At 40.2% G+C, this 25,297-nt stretch overlaps 1 protein-coding gene across 2 annotated transcripts in view; it reads left to right on the plus strand.

Moving 5' to 3' along the window:
- cdh4 (cadherin 4, type 1, R-cadherin (retinal)) overlaps nt 1–25,297 on the plus strand; it is a 247,630-nt gene that overhangs the window by 166,833 nt on the left and 55,500 nt on the right. For both annotated transcript variants that reach the window (XM_074670730.1, XM_074670739.1), the window contains exon 6: nt 20,236–20,391. In XM_074670730.1, coding sequence (XP_074526831.1) covers nt 20,236–20,391 — 156 coding nt within the window. The remainder of the gene's footprint in view (nt 1–20,235; nt 20,392–25,297) is intronic.

Consider the following 25,297-nt stretch of genomic DNA (forward strand, 5'->3'; position numbering starts at 1 on the left):
TTTTCTCTTTGATTCAGTGTTGGTGGAGAAAGAACTGACAGCAAGGTACAGGGAGGCTTATCTAGATCTGGGGCTGTGGGGCATTTGATTGATCCTAAGCAAATTAAATTCCATGTACAAAATAAATTCTTGCTGATTAAGTCAAAACAATAATTAATTTGATAATTTGCTTTTGTCTTTTCCTTTGTTGCCATTACATCACATTTATGGCCCTATTAAGGTAATCTTTGAGGGTATCTGTCAATTCCACCAGCGATTTTCATTCCAGCTCTTTCACTCAGAAGAGATAACTGTGGTTCATCTTCTGAACGCTTCTTCCTTCATCAAAGAAACAAACCAAGCTCACAGACAGAACCCTCTCCCTCTTTCTCTCACACGTACACTCACAAAGATGTCTACACATGCCAGTGATGTATAGGAGATGCGTTGAGCTACTGGTCATTTTAAGGCTGTCAAGTGCAATTCACTTATAAAGAATCACAAGTGGTGCAGCTCTTGAGCCATTGATTTGCCTTTGTTCTCAAATGGAAAATGTTTCCGAGCTTTAGCTGTCAGATGATTTGACATGACAGATGTAAGTGCAGTGGAAATAGAGAGGTTGAGAGACAACTTGAGTTAAATGGATACTGGGGTGTATGGTGAGGGACACGCTTTTTGAAAAAGTGAAAGGAGTGAAGGCAGGAGATAAAAAGAACAGAAAGAGGACAGCCTGGGATTGAAAAAACATGAAAAGAAAAAATAGAAAGTCTTTGGAGAGCGCTGTAAATCTACAGGGTGAGAGAGGCCAACATTAGTTTCAGGCCATTTGTGGCATTCTCATCTCAACCGTCTCCTGCAGCACCTACACTGGGGCCAATGAGGCAAAACTGATGGAAAGCAGTCTGAATATGGGAGAGAAAAGACTGTGCTTTCATTTAAGCAGGCCTCAAACACTGGCTCCCTCCCTGACCCACGCTTTGGACAGTGAAAAGAAAAATATGGGCTGGAAATAATTGAGCACATTGTGGATGGTTGTTTTAATATGACGTGATTCTGCAGTCGAGGGAAAGACTAAAGAGAAACGTCTGCGTTAGCTGTTTCTTTCACTCTGCGTGACTCTCTGCCCTTTCCAAGCAGCTAAATGAAGCCATAATGAAATGTATAATACATAGACTTTATCATACATTCACAATGTGGAAGAAATTATGGGCTTAAGGTGAATAGGTGAACGGGCCTATTAGAGTGCATCTCAGAATGATTTGGTTTACCTCGTTATTTCGAATAGCCCATTATGCTAGTGCTCATGGGTAATATAATACCGCACAGTGTGGTTCTAAATGTGTCAGAGTCAGAATGACTTGGGGACCTCTTTGAAGGGATTTCATCAAAAATAAACAGATACAAAGAAACCAAAACAAACAGTGAAGTTCAGCTGTCACTGCAGATAACTTTCAACACTTTGGCAGAAAGAAAAACTTTAACCTTAGTTCAGAAACTGAAGAAATATGTTGCATTTTGTCGTAGAATATTACTTGGTTTGTTGTGCTGAGTAGCTCCTATAGGGAACATACAATGTGTATTATATACAGTCTACTCTATATAAACCCTCCACTCACCGGCATTAGCTTTCTATTGCCTTCTCCTCCACTTGCCTGAGAGGCCTGGGAACCTGAGGGTCCTGAGGGTCCTGTGAATATCTCAGCTGTTTGAGTGGTGGAGCTCTCTGGATACAGATCATGTTGGTGACAGAGTGTTCTTGCTGGAATCTGCTGGAGACCCTCTCCCAGTTTAGCGGTCCCCGAGCGCTTTGATCACTATAAGCATGCTGGCTCTTTTCCCCCATCTTCTCCCGCTGTTCTTGCAGACTTTGGTACCTCGTCAGCTTTTTTTGTTCCTTTGTCTTGATGTTGCTACATCTATCTACCTCTGCCTTCTTCTGCTGTTTGTCCAGCACCACAGTGTCTGATTGATTCACCATAGCCAACTTATCCGTCTGGATCTGGACTCCCACAGGATCTTGACTCAGTCATTCTGCCACCTTTGGAGGTGTCGTCCATCTTATAACTGTGACCTTCACCTAAATGTAGGTGTTCCATGTAGGTGCTACCTGCCTGCAGCTTGTACCCCACTTCATCATGGTGTCCTGCTTCTGGAGCATCTTTTCGTAGCCTGCACCTTGGTTCGGCCTCGTATTGTAGACATCAGCCTCTACTAATATTGTCTCTGTGTGTCAATGGTCAGTTTTGGTGCTGTCCTTTAGTCAGTGTATGTTTTCTTGACATCAGCCACTTCCTCTATTCATGGGTGGTGCTGTATATCACAGTGCCGTTCTTTTGCCTCAGTCCTTGCAATGAAAACACAGAGCTTTACATACAACCTCTTATTTCACACTGTTTTATTGGACCTCTCATACACTCCCACATGTCTCCAATCTACATATGCATACAGGTGCACGTGTACCTTGTATGTGCAGGTTTGCATTTCCACCAAAGCAGCACGTCACAACTCAGAGTCTACAGCCTGTATTGTTTTCTACACATCTGGCTTAAGGAAAAAGGAAAACTGACTTAAACCGTTCTCATGTTGGCCCCCCTCATTAATGATTTGCGCAGAGATTTTAAGTCATTTTGAGACCAGGTGCTGTAACTTTATTTCTTTTATTTTTTTGATTATTAGAAGCAAATTAAAACACAATATGATATAAGCGTTAGCACAAGCGAAAAGTGTTAACAAGACTTGTCTGTCTGGACCTGCATTGTAGCCAATTACCCTACTAAGTGTTAAGGCTTGAGAGATGAGTCCCTGTCTCTAAAATAAGACTTCAGTTTGTGTCTGAGTGAGGTCTCTTTCACCTAAAAAGTCATACTGTGGAGCTCTGCCTTTATTCAGTGATTAAACCTTGGTATAATTTTAAATATTTAATAATAGCAGACTCATATGTAGAACTATTGGCTCATAGCTTGAACAAAAGTCTAAATAACTGAAACATCTCACTAAATTAGATTCTGAAGAGATTCTGATTAATTTAATTTCTTTTTTTTCACATATATAACGTGTTTCACTTTTACTTGAATTTGATGTAAACTCAACAAGACAGTATACAGGTAAACACTTGTCTTTATTGGTCTTTCTCCAATACAAAATCAACGAAACAGTCTTTATCAAATAAGAGGTCTGAGTCTTCCTTTCCACCTCCTCTGTCATCAGTCAGTCAGTCATGTATCTTATCCACTGAGGTACCAGAGATGTAGCGTAAAGTCTTCAAAGAGCACAATACACCTCTCTGTAAGGAACTATTAAAAACTTTGACTTTTTAAAGAAGTTCTACAACAAAACAATTCATTTAAGCACATTTGTTTCGAGACAACACAACTATCACAAAATAATTTACAAAATATTTATGTTTTTGGTTGAACTGTATGGTTTTGATAGATTAAAATATTTTAAGAATTGGCCTCAAATCAAGAAGACTTTTGCTCTGAAGGAACTTGGCCCTATAACACCAAGGAAATTTGTGCTACTTTTCAAAAAAAAAAAAAAATGCAGTTAGAATAAAATTGTCACTCAATTTTTAAATAAGTATTTCTTGCATTGAAAGAATGCATATTTAATTAAAACTTTACTGAAAAGTTGACAAGACCACCCAATTTATCAAACATGGTTCAAAAAGTATGTCGTAAAAAGTTACAGTAATAGTTTTTGTGGATAAAGTTGAAAGGGTTATAAACATCTCATGTTAAAAAAAAGAAAAAAAATATGGCTAGTTTTTTATGGGTCAGGCTTTACAAGGTCAAATGTGTGTTCAATTGTGTTCACACTCTGTGAAGGCATTTCAGTTTTACTGCTGTCTGTCCCCACGGTAGTGATCGTGGAGTTTCACTTATTGTAAGTTAAACAGCTCAGAATCTGGGCACTTCGTAAGGTGTGGGGTACAAAGAGGTAGCAATATGTCCTCTAAGTATTCATGGGTTTGACTTACTAACATAAACACAGCAGATTTTAGCCTTTCTCATTAAAAAGACGAGATTCAAGCAGGTTTGTTTTATTGTCAACTGTACCTAACAACGCCTTTACTTAAATAGGTAAAAGACACATGTAGGGCATTGTAAAAGATATATCACATCATGTTATGATTTTTGAATTCTCTTAGACAGAAGGCATTGAGTGACTTTCTAAGTTAACGCTTTTATATTATCTGGAACTCAGAAAATGATGACGGTGTCTGATGTTCAGTAGTATCCTATGAGCTTTCTATTAAAGAAATTATTTGAATCTAAATAACTTATTATTGCTGGTGTTTCACATTTCTTCATTATGTACTGTGTGCACTATTTACTCTTTATTTGTGGTCAGTGGCAGTTCTGGTAAAAAAAAAACCTCAAAAGAAAAAAAAAGCCCTTTAGTTGTTTGTTAGCATGTCCATGTGTGTTGCTTCTTTATGCATCTGTGAGTGCACATGTCAGGGAGTTTGTTAACAGCCTCGGTCTTGAATAATTGGCTGGTGCAGGGTTGAGGTGCAAAAGATGAGCCCCATTGGCGTTAACTTAAGCGCAAGTTCATTTGTTATTCACCCAACGGGGGCACTGGGCAAGAAGAATGGTCAGGCAGAAAATAACAATGACACTGCACTGTACACCAAGACATTTTGGGTTTGTGAAAGGGCCCTTAGTCTTAAACTACAGCACACAGCACTTGCGTTAGGTTAAATACTGACTTGCATGCAACTGCACTCTTTTTCATGACTGATCTGAATGGCAGTTTTCTTTTCATGAAACTGTCAGCAGGTAAAGATTATCTCTTAATCAATTTAAACCATTTCGATGCCTCTGAATGTCTAAAATAAGTCAGTCTTTGAGTTCTCATTACATGGCAGTTATGGTTCATGTCGATACAGCTAATAAGCACTGGTTCATTCAATAACAACTCATCACAACTCAGTCTCATGCAGCTCATCCTCCCTTTTTCAGTGAGTGCAGCATCAGCCTGTGATAAAGGTTCACTGTGAGTTTAGCTTTCAGCTTCAAGAAGCAGACAGAGTTTGTCTCGTCTGGTTTGAATCCCCTTTTCTCCAGGAATTGAATAGCTCTGAAACAACAGCAAGGTCTCCAGGAATAAAGATCCCTTTAATCTTGTTTCACAAAACCCACATTTAATTTTCTCTGTCGGTGGAGAAGCATTGCGCGGGACAAAGTGACACAAAAGTTCAAACTTTGTAGCCCCATCATCCCTATACTAATCCAAAAATTACAAAATAATGCTGTAGATGAGCAACATGTCTCCAAAGTATGTAATATTAACTTTCTCTTTTTATTCTGGCACAGACACAGACAGGCTGAACCTCCATGTAACGCCCTGTTTCCACCAAGCGGTGCGGTTCAGATCAGCACAGTTTGGTAGATTCAAACCAAACGCCTGAAATACACCAGTCCGACTCCATTGTATGTTGACTGCGTTTTTCAACTCATATCGACTGCATGTTCAGTCCAACAAGCTGTATGACTGGCAGACAGCTAGAGTCACAAGGCGGAGGAGTTCCCATGCTTCCCTCTCCATTGATAAGTCTCTCTTCATTCATGTTGGGCTGTAAAACCTCACACCTGTTGACTCCTGGTCTGGCTCCACTCATTATGTCCATTTGTCGTCATAATTGAGCTAAATGATTTTGACACAATTTGTTTTATTTTGAAAGTCACTGGGTGTTTTTGAGTAGTTTCAGGTCACGACTTCCTGTCGATCTTCCCTACACTTAATCTATGCATCACAGCTCAGCGTCCTGCAAAAATAGGATGGCTGCGTACTACCCGCGACACAACGGACCAGCCACGCAGATAGACTGCTTTGAGGGGGATCCAGTGTAAGTTGACACATTGACTTGACTGGAAATCTATCTGATCCGTTCCTCTGATGGAGGCCTGCAGCACATCTGGTATATCTCAGCCGTAATCCTCTTTGTGTTTCCACAGCCAACCGTGCTCCCACATGGTAGGTGGTGTGTAAGCCAGATGCTCATAGCCATGTCAGTTACGTAAAAGAGTGACACCATAGCAGTGGGACAGTGTACCCCACTAATAAATCCAATGAAGAATAAAGACCTGATACAGTAAACAAAGTGCAATGATGGGAGACTTCCAGAAATTTGCTTTATTTGTGATTTCCATGGGGCACAACTAAGCTTTGTTTCAGAAAAAACTGTGTGCCACAAAAAGAAATACAGCAGCCACTGTAGCACAATAAGTGATGCTAGTTTCGACCAATGAGTCTGGGGTCGGATCGGTTTTGTCTGGCACCCCAACAGAAGGGTGCCAAAAAGTGGGACGGTTTGTCTCCGTTATTTGGGAATCTGTCCTGGAATTAGTCAGTGGAAACGCTGGAAAATGCATGCTGTACCGAGACAAACCAAACTGATTCATCTGGAGGAGCTGGGGCTTAATTATTGCAGCCCTCCCAAGTTCCTCCAGACACATCCGTATCTTTTTTTTTTCTTTTCAACATTCTTTTTTATTGAATTTTTGGCACAAGGTGAGCAGAAATTTACCATTTATTACAATGAACATGCATATAACCCCCCCCCCCCCCCCCCCCCCAAAAAAAGGGCCAAATCTGCATTAAGTTTTTCATGATAAGAGGGAAAAAAGAAAAATAAATAAATATATAAATAAAATAAGGTAAGATAAATGACACATCTGTATCTTAAGACCGAAAACAACAGAAAAGGATGATATTTGGTCACCTTTAGTCCTTAAAGAAATTAAAGTGGAACATAAGCCTTTAATTTGACCAGGCGTTAAGTTACTGTTGTTTATTTACTCAACAGTCTAAACCAACTTGGCGAGGGCTAAGTTGGTGGTGTATTCTTATCAGTAAGGGCCGTCAGACTTTTCTTCTAGCGGATGCTGAGGTATCCAAACCACTAGACCATTCACAGTCTCTGCAGGCTGGTTTCCTCACTGCACTGGAGTCCTCACTTGATAAATTATCAGCTGCATAAGAAGCCTCATTTTTTATTTCATATAGATTTCGATAATATTCCTGTACTGTGTTTCGTGCTTGCTGCAAAGCTCACAAAAAACCTTATCAGATTTATAATATCTGTCAGACCCTCCGAAGCTTTCAATTTAAAATGCATTCATTATTCTGTACTGAAATATCTGCAATGGCGACACACTCAATACTGAAATGTTTTAAACCAGTGAACGTAACACACAGCAACGTTGGATAGACTTTAATGGGATATAATTTTTGTGGGAACATATTCAGATATTATTATTAAATTTAAGATACCAGGTGTGCTTCATAAATTAGCCCCAGGCTCATGATGTTAATGGAGGTTGGTGCAGTTTTACATATCTCGCCTGTGAGATTTTTCCAAGAACACAGAATGGGAGTGTGTATTTGTGTGTGTCTACTGTAGTGTTTGTGGGTTTGTCATTCTCAGCATCCCCGGTTGGACAATTAGAAGGTGACAGTCCCATTAGAGACCACCCTGCAGTACAAAGGCTGAGTGCTGTTGTGAGTGACACAGAGCTCTGCCTCTCACTAAATAACTGTCAGTCTGCCCTCGTCCACTCTGACCCCTCTGGCAGCCTCCCTCTGAGCCACTCACACTCCCCTCTGGACTCTCATTGGCAGCCTCAGCAGCTCCCCGAGCCAAGCAGGGCCCTCCTTTCAAGCCTGGCCTCCAACTGATTGGTTGGACCCCGTTAGCCTGAGGCATGCCAGAAGGGCTTTCAACTGGCCTCAGGGTGCTACTGATTGGCCGGGCTGTCAGGGTCGTGTGTCCCCTATGGGAGCTTGTGGAGGCAGGTTGAGTTGAGGGATTCAATTTGACAATAGCAGTAGGTGAAGATGGGAAGTAGCAGAAAGCTTTTCACGAACCCCTCCCCTCCCTCCTCCTATAACTGTTTAAGATCTCTCTGCCATCTTTCTTTTCACTCAGCCCTCCTGTAGCCTCAAATATCTTCACTGCAATTGTCTTATTGGAGATTTCTCTGCGCATGGACAATGCTTTACCTGCAACTCTGGTGTTTGGAAGTTTTAGTCAGAGCTGTAGAATATAATGAGCTGAGACTCTCCAGGGGTCCCTTTTTTATTTCGGTAAGCTAAGACATGATCATCTGTCTCTTCCTCAGTCTCTTTATTCACATCACAGACTCTGGGAATGTGGCTCTTCTTTTAAAGTCAGGATGGCTGCAGTTGCTCCATCCTCCTCTCCTCACTGCGAATCAGGGGAATTAATGCTATTGTTAATGCAGAGAGACCGCCTGTACATTTCAACAGGATCCGCGCTTCTTGCAGAGCTCATCTAAATTGCCTGGCTAATGCTGTAATTGGTTTTGTGAGTCACTTCTTAACTTCCATTAATATTTGTTCTCCCTCTAATTGCCCCCCTTTTTCCAATCCTACATTTCTTTCCTCTGTCTGGTTTAATGGTCTGAGGTGGAGGCAGTGATGTGTGTGTAAGTGTGTATGCTTGAAAGAGCATCAAATCTATTTTTTAGCAGACAGGAACTTTAAAATATGAGGGCCCTTTTTTCTGTCTTTCAGGTATTGATGAATGAAAAACAGGAAGAGGAGCGGGGGTATTTGAGTTTAACCAAAAAACATTAGAGAAGTCACGGTCAGCACTGAAGGGACAGCTTTCAGATTCCTGTGATCCTTATGTGCTTTGCAGGAAAAAAAATCTTTCTTTTAAGACTTTATATCTATTTTTTAAAAGCCCGAATTGTATTCATGTGAAGGTTATTTATTGGATATGCTGCTAGCATCCTGTATGATTTTCGCTGTTTATTAAAAGACAGATTACTCGACTATGCCTTTGCCTTCTTTGATGTTTTTTTTTTCTGAGCTTCATCCCTTTTTCACCCTCACCTAACTGAATCGTCTTTTCCTCTTAAGCAACACAAACAGCTCCTCTGGAGGGAGAAAAAAACAGACCAAAAACCTCTGTTACCTTCGATTGTCGAGAAAAAAAAACAAAGTCTTACTCTATCATCTCTAAATCTAAATCCACTTCACATCAACCTTACCCCAGGACACCTGAAGAACTCAAAGGATCCAATTCTGTTGACCGCATTAGGAAGTGGAGAGGAATGGCTGAATAACAATGTCAGCATTAGAGCAGACAAACCTTCAGGTTTGCTTGTTGGAGTTGATGGAGCTTTCGCTGCTTCCTCTCCTCTGGGAGAGATGGAAGAAGGGAGCAACGAGGAGAGAGCAACAAACAGAGGACAGACACAGACAGAATGGCAGAGCACAACAAATGAAAAGAAAAAAATATGTATTTCTGACTGCACATGGCTTGGTTCATTTCCCATTTCGTTTCCGATCCATTATGGACTAACATGCCTGTGTGCTGAGGCCCCGACACTGCTGTTCTTTATGAGTATCAGGGATAACTGTGTGCGACGCTGCCTGTCAGCGGCTCTCACTTGAGAGATATTAAACCCGAGCTCTCTGCAGCTTCTACCTCACAGACCTCCTATGTGACTATTTTTAAAAGCATCCGCACTTTTCCCCTCTCATGACGCCACTAAACTGACAGGTTTCACCCTCTTTATCACCACACTCCCGCCTGTAAGGCTGTTATTGTATTTTTGAAGGAAAGAAAGTTTGAAGCCTGGCAAAAACTTGATGTCCCACATTTTCCATAATTGGAAATTTTATTTCCATTTTGTCAGCCCATCTCTCTCGCTGTTCTTTCTTTCATCCTCTGCTTCACTTTTTCCTCCTGCGTCATTTTGTTGGATGTTTGTGTGGATGGCCTCTCAGACTGTTTGAATTCCTCTCTTCCATCAAAAACAGGGCACATCTGCTTTGAAGAGTGACAAGCACACAGCAGGAAGGATCAAAGCAATGCAAAACTGAAATTTAAGAGGAAGTTAAAAAGCATGTAGTTTTGCCGTTTCCCTCATGTTCAACAAAGAGAAAACAGATACTGTATAACAGCAGGGGAGGATGAGACATTATCAAACGGAGCTATTTTCAAGGATGCCTGTGTAGTGTGCAGACGCTGCGATGCTTTTGATAATGCTGTTTAACGAAGCAATCCCACCATTTGCATTGACTCCTTTTAGATGGCGTTCCAGCTTTCTGTGAGGGCAAAGGTTTGCTGTCACATCTGAATATTTTAACAGGAAGGTTTAACAGTGGTGACACTCACATCAGGATTCTCAGGATAGTTAAATCAATAGTCTATTTCAGCATGAAAGCATCTTTTTCTTTCTTTAGAGCTCCTCACTTAAGTGCCAGACCTGCTATAATCTGCTTTGGAAAGATACAAAGAGAAAGCATATTTTTGAACTATCCTACATCTTGCCAGCAAGTTCCAGGAGTCGCAGGCAGTCGAGTAAAAATGAGCAGAAAAGCAATAGAAATTATGAATGTAAGCTCAGAGCTGAATTACAGGAAATTTACTCTACTTGAGGGAAATTTGAGTTATTTAAGGAGGAAGAGTAAAAGCATCAGAGAGCAAATTAGATTTTCTTTCTTTAAAAGCCTCTTTAAAAGTGTTAAATACCCTAATCCGCACAATGAATCAACCATCTGCTGCTCAAACACAGCACCTCAAACTAATCCAGACTCTGAGAACTTTTCATCATTATCTAAACTTTGTGTAATCAATTCAGACTCATACTTTTATCCCCCCTTAATAACCATATTTTATTTGTCGTATGTGCTTGTGTGCATACACTCTGTGCAAAAGTAAAGCAGGCTTGTGAGTATATGAAGCGTGCAGTCAGTAAGTAGTTCCTATTAAAGGAATCCAGATATTTGGCACATGGTGCTTTAATTATGCTTGACAGCTATGACAGTTAAAGCGTGACTGAGAGGGTGCCAGGAGGGATCTGTGATATCCTGTCTGTACCTTGAGTGTTTGGCATCACCTTCTCCCACAACACACCTCACAACAGAAATACCAGATTTCACTGCATTTATCTGTGAATTTATCCCCCTCAAACCGGCATATTCAGAGGTTTTTTTTTTTTTATCACAAACTGTTGGAGCTGCTGTGTTGAAGATGTTTTCCACATTTGGCTGGTGGCGCCATCACTGACATCTACTCTCTCATCCAAAGTTATTAATAGCTGACTCAGTGCTGCTTCTCGAACTTCATTTGCTCTGTTCTAATATTTTCTTTTTCTCACAGAGAAATGTTTTGAGTTAAACGTAAGGAAGTTTTAACCCCCCAGCCTAAAAAAGACAAATTGTCAAAAAAAAAAGGCAAAGCTAGAGAGGTTGAAAATTTCAGGCTACAACCAGGACCCCAGCTGTTTACCTGCATTCGGCTGTACATGCAACTTAACTCAAAATGAAACCGTTATTTGCCTATTACTTCAATCCAAAAACTGAAATCTTGTCTTGTTTTATTTTTTAATGTTGGAGCCTGCTAACTTTTAAATCACTGCCCACATTTTAGAAGTTTAGCTAACATGGACGCAACAAGGCAACATGCATTAGCTTACCATGTTTTGGGGAAACAAACTGCGGTAATAAGTTGTCATATATGCTAATATTACAAATTAAAATGTTTAAAAATCAAACACAAATTACCCCTAATTCAATGTCATCATATCTAACTGAAAAGGTAACGCCTGATAAGTGTGGTTGCCAGTTTATTAAGTACCAAATCAGCTCAACTCCACAGCTGTGTAGGTGTAATAGGAGGAGTAATAAAAATGTGTACTCAATGTGTATTTTTACTTAAACTGTATTACTTTAAAAAGGATAAGATGTTTTTTGATATTTTATTAGAGACAATTAATCTATGTCTAAAACAGCATTTTCTGCGGTTGTGTTACTCATTAATCAAATTATCATAGAATATTTTTTTTAACCTCCTCAAAAGCCCATGACATTCTTGTAAATTGGGGGCAGCATTTTAGAATAGACAATACAAACTAGAAAAGCACTCAGAGAGCACAGGAGCATATTGTGATTGTCACCAACACTTTAGTCCTACTTTAATGTTATACTCCCTTTTAGCAGACTGTCTGCTACAATTTGGTCTTAGTTGCAGGTTTGTGCAATAATTTATTACCTGACAGTGTTGAAAATTATGATGACCCAGTACATATTTCATATAACAGATCTTAGTATCCAGAATATTGCCAGGATCTGGATCATATTTTAACACCTGTCAGAAATTATGGTGACCTTGTCTTGTATTGTTTCGCAAAGCGATCCGACCATTTATCGTGGAGTTATATACACATATGATGAAAACAGCCCTATCTCACAATGATAAAGAATTCTTTAGAAAAATCCAGTATCCAGGCAGTGATCTGGATTGCCTCCAAAATTTGATCACTTCATCCTTATCCCATTTTGAACATTTCCTGAAAATTTCATGAAGATCTGTTTGTTACTTTTTGAGTTATGTTGTTCACAGACAGACAAACTTTCCCAAAAACATAACCTCCTGGCGGAGGTAAAAACAGATTAGAGTTTCGTAATGAAAACAGACAACAAAGAGCAATCTAAAACCCAAAAGAGACATAATTCACCAAGTTTTCTCTTTCAGTAGATGTTTCTTACTTCTCTTGGCAGCTTCAAGCTGTCTTTGTGACACAAGGTGCACCATTAATGTTTGCACCTTTGACGAGCACGTCCTATTTTTACATCTCTGTAGCAGAGTGCTGTGTTAGGTCATGTTCACCTCTGTGGCCTATTGAAAACGCCTGACAACAAAAGGTGCAGGAGGCTTTCATTGAGTCATTGCTGACCAGCTGAACCCGCTGTTTTCTTTGCTTCGCACTGCTGGTTGACGATTTAATTCAGCAGGATTTAGCACTTTTGGTGTTGAGGGTTTATCTAACGCACCTAAGGGGGGGCTGTGATTGGATGTCAGTGATTAGTGCATAATGGATCTGTGTTAACTCCAATCTAGGATCAGTGAAGTGTTGTCTAGTGCAGTAAAGAACGGTAATATATGAGACAAATGGTGGTGAGGGCAAATCAATTCAGTTGAAGAGGCAGGATGTTCTGGGTAACACAGGACAGTTTGCAACCCTGTGGATGAGTGATGTGCTGTTTTCACATGCTGATGTGTACACAGGTCAGAGTGCTTTTTAGGAAACAAAAAAAGTGCACCTGTTACAGGGTAGACTGGCAGCAAAATAAAAGGAGGGGAAGGACATGTGCAATGAAAATTACCAAGCAGAATGAGCTATTAACCTTTTTGAAGGCTCTGTTAGTCCTGAAATACCACATATTAGCCAATGTAGCTAATTTAAATTCTAAATAATTATTCTTTTTATTTTCTCAGGTAATTTGACTTAATTGATGAAAATCATTTGTTTAGCCAGGGGGGTTCATACCAACTTAGGGGTGGAAAGTAACATATAATCTGCTGTTAGACTTGGTACTAGTAGAGTATTTCAACCATAAACATGTTTGAATAGGTGCATTTTCAAGTGAATAATAAAATTGTTTTGTTTTGTTTGCCTACACTGAGCCCCTTCATCACACTGCCATTTCTGGTGCTGTACCTTTAAGATTTTACATTACCTTTCACTGCAAAAATGGTGAGAGGCTACAATGCAATGATTGTTTGATATCGTCTTTATTTCTTTTAGTTTAAGTGTCTTTGCAAAAAATGCTCTGTTGCTGTTGTAAATGTGGTTTTGACCAATCAGATTCCAGTACTCAACACAGATAAGTTGATAGCAAGAAAAACAGACAATAAATATCATTGGAATCATACATTTGCTATCACTTTGCTTTATACATCTCTGTATAGCTGTTGAATATATAACTTCATGTATTTTTATGTATTTTGTTTACATGTTATACTCATGTGTTCATTGTTTTTTTTTTTTCACCATAAATCCAAGACAAGTCCCTTGCTGTGAATTCCACACAGCAATAAACTCAATTCTGATTCTGATTCAGATGCTGCTTGTCACAGCGTATTCAGATCATTCTGAGTTTGTGTTCACCAAAATTCAGGACAGAGTGTTGCAAAGGAAGTGCAAGCATGACACACATTCAAATAGAAGGAAAATAGAAATACAAAAACTCTAAACAAATTGCTGAACCTGCATCACATCAATGTGGAAACACAGCAGTGAGGTAGTGTGATATGAAGTTTATCAGTATAAAAGGTTTTAGAAGCTGGTAGAAGTCTTCAAGGCAGCATTTCAGGTTTGCAGTCATGACGATTGTATGTATCGGACTAATCTGATACACTGTCAATCTTGCATGCAGGTCTGACATCCTAAACTTTGATTGGAGGATTGGGTTTTTTCCTCAAGCTTTATATAAACAGAAATGTGAAGCACTGGATGCAGTTTTCTGCTCTTGATGATGCGCTGTGGGTGGAGGATTGTTAAAGGGTGTTCTTACTTTGTTGGTGTTGAACGCGGCTGTGATTTCCTGGTGTGGCTCTTGGGTCTGTGTAACCTGCGGGGGGCGTTTGATGTGCCCTAAAGGCAGAGTGAGGTGACTGAGCCCATAAAGAGCTATAAAATAAAGAGGAGAGAGAGAGAGAGTGTGTGTGTGTGTGTGTGTGTGTGTGTGTGTGTGTGTGTGTGTGTGTGTGTGTGTGTGTGTGTGTGTGTGTGTGTGTGTGTGTGTGTGTGTGTGTGTAGGCCAAAGGACTACAACACCAGCCTGAACCATTAAGCGTGGACGAGACATAAAAGAGGCTATCAAAGAGTGTAAACCACAGATTCCCATTATTGTGTGACATTAGCCCATAGCACACAGTAACCCTTAATGATCCCATGGGTGCCTGCAGCACACCGTCCTTTAATGACTTCCTGGATGAATGATTGTTCATCCCTGGGAGCAAAACACTGCAAGAGAAAGAGAAGTACAGCTCCACGCGTGCTGCCTTTCTATGACTGCTGTCGTGTCTTTTTAAAAACATGAGATGCAGAAACAAAGTCAATGAATGTAGTCAGAATATTATCAAATAAACGCCAAATTAGCTTCTGTTTATGTAGGCATCAAGCTATTTATGCAGATAAGGTGATCATACGAGGCTGGATCAATTAAAGTGAATTCGGACGGCCTGAAACTTCACAGCGCACTAATTAGGCAGCAAGCCGCTACGCTCAATAAATGTAAATGTATTCCTTTCCGTTGCTTCCACTTTGTCTGTTTGTGTGCCTTGCGTCACCCCGAGGAGTTAAACAGAACACTAATTCTTCAACTAATTTCCCCACTACTCCCCACTGGTTTCCCTCCCTGTGTCTCTCAGCTTCCATCCCTCTCCATCTTTCTTCTCACGCTGATAGCTTGTCCCACAGGACCCCAGCAGTTGTCAGTAATCAAGGAAATCACTCTCAAAGAGCTACAAATGGGTCACTTATCTGATGTCTGGTCTGATCTGACGGAGACAGACAGCCAGTTAAGTCCCTTGCATCTGCCTCGCTCTGCTATTTCTAGTGTGATTAGTAGCCATTCTATCTGCCAGGAAGTACTGAAGTAAGCGCGAGCATGAAAGATAGCCATAGAAAGACAGAGAGAGGGAGGTAGAGGAGGGCTGAAATCCCTGCTTTCATCATTAGCATTCAATTCAAATGGCTCAATTGAGCAGTTGTCACTCAAGGGATTCCCAGGGCTCTGAGAAGCCTTGCTTCTTCATTTATTCAATTTATTGATATAAAGACTCTTCATTAAGAGACACCGGCAAATGTGACATCTGGTCTCAGGTGGCCTTGACGTGGAATATTTAGCAGGCTTGGAAACATAGACCACATGACACGTAAGAGCCCCCTTTGTTTTCCCGTGGGGCCATTACACCAAAGTGCCAGCTACACAGAGTGTGCTTTGAAGTTGGAGTGAGGACGACGGATCTCACATAAACACACGCTCAGACACGCAGCTGTGCTCTTGTCCAAATGCAGAGACACAGAGCCGTGGCCGGTGAAAATTTCATGTGTTTCCCACATGACGGCCCTGTGAATTATTGAACCGAGTCGCTCCTCTTGATCCACGCATTGGTGTGCACGCACAGAATCTCTTACCTGTCCGACACTTCACTACACACACGTACATGACGACAGCTTTTTTTCTACAGGTTCTTTCAACTGAAGCAGATTCTTCATGGTGTGCATCAGTTCATTTCAGATTTGAAGTCTGAGGCTTTCACGAGATTCTCTGCTTCACCGATGAGACAGAGGATTTCTCAAGCACGTTCTCGTTACGAAAATGTGCAATGTGTCTGTTTTATGCCATATTATCAATGTGTAATTCAGCAGAATGACACTGATGATGATGATGATAATGATGGGGGTGAATGATCAAATAATAGCATTATTTATGCCTTGATTTGGTCCTTCTTTGGTCGGCAGTCTTGAATAATAAATGTAATTAGTTGAACAGGATCATTGTCATGCTACAGTGATTACATTACTGATTGATCGGAGCTCTACAATGCTGCACATTACACCTGCAGGCTTCATACATGGATCATGTGTGAAGGGAGCTCAGGAAATGAAAATTGCAGCTGTGAAAGCTTGCAGCAGAGTGCTACAGCATTTGTGTGGGAGGACCACGTCGGAAATTAAGAGAGAGGGTATCATGTTCAAACAGAGAGATGTTTTATGCAGAAGCCGCCGTCACTGCTGAATGGATGGAGTAATTTCATTTTCATGCATGATCTGCAGCCCCACAGACCAGGAAAATTGCAGAGGAGGGGAAGAGAAAGATAGAGAGAAAAAAAAGCCAAGCCTTCCTTTTACTCCATTTGACTCTGTGATTATTCTCTCAGACTTGTAACCATAGTGATGGTTCAGTCCCAGTGGAAAAAGGAGTCAAAGCACTGTTATGTTCAGAAACAGAGGGCAAGGTTACAGAAAAGATGATATGAGATATTTGGCTCTTGAAGTCACATCATCCTGGTCTGAGGTACATGAATGCACAAAATGACTCCACAGGAGTCGTCTCCTTCTTTCATTTTATTGAACGCCTCCTGTCAATCAGGGTGTTAACAAGAAACGAGCCCGCTGATACAGGTGCAACTATTCCAAGTAGGTGGCTATTTTGTAGTCATTTTATGACAGCCCTGAAGCTGACACTGTTTATTAGATTCACTGCTGTGGTCATGAGTTAATTTATGAGAAGGAGAAAAAGATTGAATTCTGCCCCAACAAAATCCTCTGTATCAGTAAAACTCGACACATATTTTGTTTTGTGAACTGTCTGTGAAAGTCTACCATGCATTATACCTCAGAATGAATCAAACAAAGAATTATTTATTCTTCACTAATGTTGAAAGTGTAGACCAAGACTTAATGATGCTCATGCACATCTCTCCCATCTTTGTCTTCCTCTGAATTTTGGCCTACACAAAACAAACATTATTGTTCAAGTTAAGTTCTGTGTATAGCATTTGTCTTAATTCATGTACAAAATAATTGAACTGAAAGTCTCAAGATCATCATTTACTTTTACAGGTTTGTCTGAATAAATAAGAATATATTGTGGAAAAGTGAACTCAAATCAGTGTTTCAATTCAAAAAGTGAAAGTCATAATTTATAGTGATTCATTACACACAGAGTGAAACGTTTTTAACATTAATTCATTTTAACTGGGATGATTTTGACAGACAGTTTTTAAAAAAAGTAAGGATCACATAAAATAAGAACATTGCATGAGACCAATTAAAAGTATTTTGATACAGAAGTGTTAGCCCTCTGAAAAGCAGATTCATTTGAATGCAGTTGGTACCTGGTTAGGGCTCCTTCTGCATGAATTACTGCATCAGTGCAGTCAGCCTGTTCTGTGTGTTATGGAAGCCCAGGTTGCTTTTATAGCTGCATCCACAATAGATAGAGTTTCAGGGCTAACGAGTTTTCTGGCTGATGAAGCACAGTGATATTATGGTCTTTCAACCAACTTTTGGTGCTTTTGGTGGGATGGGCAGGTGTCAAGTTCTGCTGGTAGATGAAATCAGCAACATCGAGAAGCATGAAGTGCTCTAAAATTTCCTGGTAAATGTCTGAGTTGACTCTTGACTTCAGGGCCAACACCAGCAGAATACATGACCTCCCAAACCATCAATATCTGTGGAAACTTTACACTGGCCTTCAGTACACTTGGACTCTGTGCCTCTCCACTCTTGATTCCCAATGAAATGCAAAAATAACTTTTATCTGAGAAGAGGAACCAAGAGCAGCTTAGATTAGCACAGCAACATTTCAAACAAGCAGCAGCAGGTCCTGGAATGACCACGCCCTCCGTGATAAGTGATTGACAAGCTAAGATTCTGCCCCAAATCCTAAACTATGAATGCATTTTGAGAGATAAACTATTTGTTAAATAAACTATTTGGGTTGTGTTGCAAGTAGGGGCTTAAAGCATTTTCTGTTTGGTATATTTACTTTTTTTTGGGATGTGTGATTTCAGTCAGATGCTCCCAGACTTCAGGAGTAGCTGGTGATCACAACCTGTGGGGGGTGCAGACAAAGTTAAAGGCAAAATAGACATGAAGTAGTGTTGTCAAGTGATTAAAAGACCAAATTAGAAAAAAAAAAGTTTTATTAGTTAATCAAATGTCTAATCTGTGATAAATTATGATTATTCACACAAAGTCCTTGGGCTCAGCAAAGTCTATAGATGGATAGAATCTATAGAAATACTACAATTGACTGAATCTTGTTTTGAGTAAAGACTATTTTTTAAATCAGATTAATCACAGGGTTGCTGTGGTTATTAATCATGTTTCATTTTGCATGAGCAAACAAATTCAAGCAGGAAATATTTTTTTTGCCCTTTAAGTTTTTGTTCGACCCCTTTAACAGTTCATGTTGACAAAAAGCTTTGTGTTTTTCGATGGAGCTGTATTTAGTGCATCTTGGGAGGCAACTTGCAAAACATCTGTAAACCCTTATGTCCTCAATGATGTTAATGGGTCTGGAGTTTGTTGCAGTCCACTTGGAAATTGTGTCAATTTGTCCAAAGTAGATTTACTGAGGCCCCAAGCAAGCTAGCTGCTAAGCTGGGTGACACATTAGCCAAAGTGCTAGCAGAAAAGAAAACTCCTTCCCATAGAGTGTGCAAAATACTTTATGTTGGTCGGTAAACTGTTTTTTTGTTTGTTTGTTTTTTTAAAACTCAAATCTACTTGAACAAACTGCCCAAAATGTGTTGCCAGCAACATTTTAGAATTTTGCAGACACAAATACAAGCCATCCCAGTCAAAAAAAAAGAAAAAAAATAGACAATACAATGCAAATATGTGAGCATGGTTAGCATTGCACTGTCTCAATTTTTTTTTGTTCAATCTGTTAAAAAAAATTAGTCAAAAAACTTAATGGTTGGGCTATGTCACCAAACAATTTCTCAGTTCGTGGGCAAATGTTTCCTCTTGTTTCCTGATAACACCAGAGGCTAACTATGTTGATATTTAGCCAGTCATCTCTCTCAAAGAAGCTGTTTTTCATTGTTTTCATTTTATACCCTTTTTTAATTCTTATTAATGTTTTTGCAAATACTATTATGATTAAATCGATGACGGAATGATGAGAGTTTCAGTTGTTTGGAGGAACCAGCTTTTCTGTCTCTGGTACTCGTAACATTATTAGACCACCAATTTGTGTAACATCATATTAATGCTGCTGCAGCATTGTCTGGTGAGACAGTAGTATCCTAAGCACCCATTCAAAATCAATACAACAAGGAGACAATCTCATCTTCCTCTATCTTCTTTAACTCTGTAAGGCGCAGAACAAAAGTATTGATATTTTTATTGCTGTAGCAGTGGGGCTGCTCATCCAAACTTGTTCAAGGTAAAATAGATCACTCTTGTAATGTCACAGTTTGGGTTGTGTGTGAAATAACAGTCCAAGTATTAAAGGTGAAACAGGTATAAGACTCCAGTCAGACTTGATTTGGAATAACAACGTAAAGCTTTTTTACATCATTTGGCCAGCCGTCACAATCACAATCACAATGACTAGCATCAACTAGCAGTGAGGCTCTTTTACTTTCAATTTTGCTGAAAGCTGCTGTAAATGTTTAAAAGGTCAAAAAGTTATCAGGTTAGGCCAGATCCTTTTTTTCCAATTCTGCACATTGCTTGGTTTTCTGTTTTCCCCTTCAGGCTTACAAGAAAGCTTTCTGTAGAAATGTTGTTATCAACCGATCTAACAAATATCATCCCTTGTACACTCTGAAACTTTTGCCTGTACTTCTCAATGTGCTTTTATGTTACTCTGTACAGAGCATTTCATGCTTCTCATTGCAAGCAAAAACCCCCAAACATCTTTTCCTCTTTTTTAAGCTTGTTTATCTGGTTGTGTCCCTAGATTCGCTCAGATCAAGACAAAGATGTTGGAATCCGCTACAGCATCACAGGAGCAGGCGCTGATCAGCCCCCGAGTGGGATCTACAACATTGATCCCATCAGCGGCAACATGTTTGTCACTCAACCCCTGGACCGGGAGGAGAGAGCCTCATTTCATGTAAGAAAGAATTCAGTTTTTATTCTCTGTATCTGTTTTTCCTTTAGCTCCATTTTCATCAGTCTCATTATCTCCCCCCGTGGAAAAAGTGCCTTTTCTTTTAAATTCTACCTCCACCTTCTCTGCCTCAGCTCCCTAATGTGGCCCGTCCACCACAAGTTGGGCCTCACCCGGTGATTTGTAGTTCTGTTTTTAGATGCTGTACAAGGTTTTCACAGCAGCCTCTCCAGGCTCTGATTGATGCAGAAGCCTGAAATGAAATAATGAATGCCTTGGCAAAACACACAGCCACTTGAGCTGTCATTTAGATTGAAGTTTAGCTGCACAGAGCAGCGTAGGATGGATAGAACGGAGTGAAAAAGACAGAGCTGAGGAAGAGTGCAGGAAAACTGTTGTTGGGAGTTAATGAGCAGGTGCAGCTTCAAGTCTGTGCGTGCATGTTTGTGTGCCTGCGAAGATTTGTGTGGGCACCAGTCCTGAATGCTGATTCATATTTGAAGTGTGTTTATACCATAAACTTGGCCTCTCTTTTCCCCGTCTCTCTTCCTTCCTGCATGTGCTCCCTCGTTCCTTTGTGTGCTGCTGTTTTACTTCACCACCCCCAAACATTGCTGCGCACTCACCTGAAGCGCATCACAGCTGGGATGCTCAAAGGTTCAGACTGACAGCAGTATGGTTAGCTCGTGTATGGCCTATAAGATTCCCCACAAGCAAACCCACACACACACACACACACACACACACAGAAGGCAATAGAGTTGGGTTCATGACTGGCCCCTCTGGAAGCTCAGGTTAAACAGCTTTGCAAGAGTGTAAATTAAATATTCAGACCACATGAGACTGGTGTTAACTGAGGGCCGCTGGTTCATATACCCACATTACAGGTTTCAATTTATATCAGCAAAGACTAACACCTCCACTCAAGGTGAGCACTGGTGTCAGACTCCCAGCACCCACGTGCCTGTCAGCATGACGGATGGCTGCGCTGCTGATAGGGCTAATTCAAAAACACACTGCTGTCTCTGAGGAAATATAGAATAAAGGAGAGTGAATCAGTGTGCACTTTCAGCATTATGCAACAAAATAAACAACAATACACTTTGTGAAATGACTGTAAACAAACACAAAGCTCTGGGTAATTGTCTTCTTGATGGCTTTGTCTCGTACTTCTGTGAGTGATCCATTAAGTTTTAGATGAGCCTCTTGTTACTCCGCTTGCTATGTTCAGGCTCAAGACACCACTGTGTCTTGTCTCACCATACCTGCTCTTACACACTCAACCAGCAAAATGGGATCAATAAAACAAGCTGGTTATTGGTCCCTGGGAAAGGATAGTGGCCCAGTAAACAGCTCATACTCCACACTGCCTGTTGTGAAAACAGCATGTTTGGCTGAATGGAGAACATACTTCGGACATACTGAAGTTTCATTTTCTTTAGTTTGAAAACCAGGAACTATTGAGCTTTGAATAGAAGCTGATACAGAGTGCTGATAAAGGGTGGGAGAAAATGTTTTACAAATATATTCATATTTATTTTTTATTTGCAGTGTGTGTGTGTATATATATTAGAGGTCGACCGATATGGGTTTTTTGGGGGCCGATGCCGATACCGATGCTTTCCAAATTTGAGCAGCCGATGCCGATATGCATAGCTGATTTTTCCAATTTGATATTCAGGCCGATTGTTAAATAAATATATATTTATCACATTTTTGTGAAACGCAGCCATTTCTGAGCAACTAAAAAAAATCTATTACAACAAGTTGTGTCCAGTCCTCTGAACATTTATTCAGCTTTCAAAACAATGAAATATTTTGTCTGAGTAAACACACAATGTAACGAGCAGTAGTAAACATTCACACTTTTCTTAAAATGTCAAAAAAGAAATTTAAACTTACTAATATAATTTGAACAAAAGTATGTAATGTATCCAAGTGGTTCCACGAGTTTGAGGTGCTCATCTTTTTTGTGCCTGATCAAAAGTTGCGTCATTTTATACAACGGATCAAAAATCGACTTTTTAAAAGAAAATACGGCCGATGGCCGATAGAGACAAATGTCCAAATATCGGCCCGATATATCGGCCGGCCGATATATCGGTCTACCTCTAATATATATATATATATATCTTCTTTTTTTTTTCAAATTTGAACCCTTTATTTTAGTCCTCGTCTAAAAGCTTGAAAAAAAGTTACTCCTCTCCTCCAGCAGAGAGTTTAATGTTTTTCTTCAACTATCTAGTTACGCGATATCAGATCTCTTAAACAAATCCTAAAAACTGACCCAGATGTGACGTGATTTTTAGGACAACAGGGGTCCTGGTACAGTTTATGGATACCATCATCATCATCATTATTAGCTTTTGCACACAGCTAGGTGTTAAAAGAAGCAAATTAAAAAACGCAAAAATTGTGCAATATTGAAGAATTGCACATTAAATGGAATCAGCATCCCAAAAATTGTAAAGAAGTGAATTGGGAGAAAAGCACATTGTTCCAAACGCTAGTGCTGATAGTTTGTGATAAAAAGCATAATGCTAAGAGTTTCATATCTTTTACATGAAAGCCAACACAGGGCTTCAACGGCCTTCTCTGGAGATAAAATGTTATAACTTTGCAGTGACTGAGTGTTGGATGTAAAGCATCTAACATTTTATGCGTGTGATGTTGATGATTTCCCACAGGAAGACCCGGCTAGTTGAAAACATTAGCCTATCACAGCCCATTAGCTTTTTGATTCAGATTCTGAAGCTAATTCCAACTTATGCTCATTATCAGCATCAGTATATGTACATACTTAATTTATTCCCTCATGTATCCATGCAGTTTGTCATGAGATGAAGGATCTGGTGTAGGAGAATGTATCCATGGTGTGGCCCAGGGGAAATTTAGTCCATTGCTTACTTTCTTTCAACTTGACATGTAGTTCCGAGCGCTGCTGTGCTCTCGGAGGCCAAACTTTGCTTGTTAGTTTTGGGTTCAAGTGAAAAGAGAGACAAGGCTGCTGTTTTTGACAGAAAAGCACCAGGGGAAGTGATCTGTGAGGTGAGGAGAGTGGGTGTTAGCCTGAGCTTCAGTTTTGTCAGACAGATCTCCTTTGAATCCACGGGGCAAGAGGAGAATTGAGCAGATACAAAATGATTTTTTGAATATATTTCTGAATACACTTTAGTGGACAGTGAATTTGTTTGGTGTGTTTTCAGTGTATGCGTGGTTCATGACCTGCTGGTGGTGCAGCAATTTTTGTGCCTATGAATACATCTTGTTACTCAGATCATAGCCATTTGGTCACGTGAAGTAACCCACGTTCTTGGTCAGTCCATCTCAGAGTTTTCATGAGGATTTTTAGCTGGTTAAGACTGGGATGAACCACAAAGCACACACAGCCACCAGTGAAAAGATTGAATATTTCCATATAGTTATTTTTTAGGTCTACCACTGGCAGACAGTAGGCGTTGGACAAATTGGTTGGCTGCACATTGCTGAAAAAGCCTTTTTCAGATTGACTCTGTCAGAGACTTTCAATGTGAGTTCAAAGAAAGCAGGAGGAGGGTTTATAGTTAAAAAAAAACACTTTAACAGAGGCAACTTTTTTCCATGGGGGCACCAAAATCAACACAAACCAGGAGTTCCTCACAGGAGGATTTATCATGATGTTGGGTTTTCTGTTATTTACTCGATAGGTCTGCATAAGCACCACGAGCATGTACTGAACTGGGGTGGTCTTGTCCTTCTAGTCTGCTATCGAGGATGATGAAGTGATGACAGCTTTTATTCCAAGACCTGAAGTCTATGACATCTTATGTCCTGATATGGCCCTGATTATTGACCTGATTATATGAACCCAGTTTCTTGGGAGCATCATAAAGCTGACAGAGGGAGGGTCTGCTGACATCACGTGATCTGTAGAAAACAAGTTAAATGTTCATCTAAGATTACCATCCAAACCTGTATCCTGCCTTCCAAAGAAATGGTACATCTATTAGCGTAGGCGGTCCCCTTTACAGGACTTTGGGGGTACTGCTCCTCCATTTACACTCACACATTTACTCACTGAGGCTTGCATAACCGTAGCCAGTTAATCAAGGCATGCCTAATTGAATTTTTGCGTCCCTGACAGTATGTAAGGCAGCACACCCCGCTGTTTGCTATCCTTTCCTCTTAAGCATGTGGTACTCACTGATTGTTGTTCTTCAAGGATGGGGTCACTGCTTCAACAGCATCACACGGCCCGTAGACTGACGAGCCCCTGCTGTAGAAATACACTTACAGGCCAATCCTGTGCGCACACATTGCTGTTTCCTGAGTTAATCTACGATGGTTTTGTCACACGTTGGCAGTCTGTGGCAACAAAAAAAAACCCAAAACACATCAAACATTTTCTGTTGGCATGTTGTCAAATCATTTTAAATCCTATCAGGAAACATCAGCCTTTTAATGTGCAGTTAAAAGATTTTTTTTTTTTTCCATACACAGCTGGTTTTGTGTCTACCTTGAATGTGCCATCTACAAAACTGCCACCCTGTGTGATAAGTGCAAAAGATAAAGTAAGTTTTAGTGGAACATGTTCAAGGTTTTGAGCTGAGAGGTTGTTGGCTTTAGCGGCAGTAGCCAAAACGTTTATGCAGAAAAAGTAAAAACAGCACACAGAGAGAACTGTTGAAGCATTTCTGTTGTGAGAAAGGTGGTTAAATATTTTAGCAAAGGAGACCTATTTTGGAGACCTACATAAAACTATATTTCTCCTCAGAGTTTGGTCCAGTCATACTAAAGCTCCCGGTGCAGAATACTGATGCAGCCTCACAGACACTGGTTTGCTGTCTGCATAGAGCACACGCTCCTCCTGGCCCTCAGATCACATTTTCAATTCCACATGGTGCACACAAAAGGAGACACACGCAGGCAC

The sequence above is a fragment of the Halichoeres trimaculatus genome, unplaced genomic scaffold (assembly GCF_033239565.1).
Source record: "Halichoeres trimaculatus isolate MK-OKI-2021-1 unplaced genomic scaffold, fHalTri1.1 fHalTri1_scaffold_1, whole genome shotgun sequence".
Lineage (NCBI taxonomy): Eukaryota > Metazoa > Chordata > Actinopteri > Labriformes > Labridae > Halichoeres > Halichoeres trimaculatus.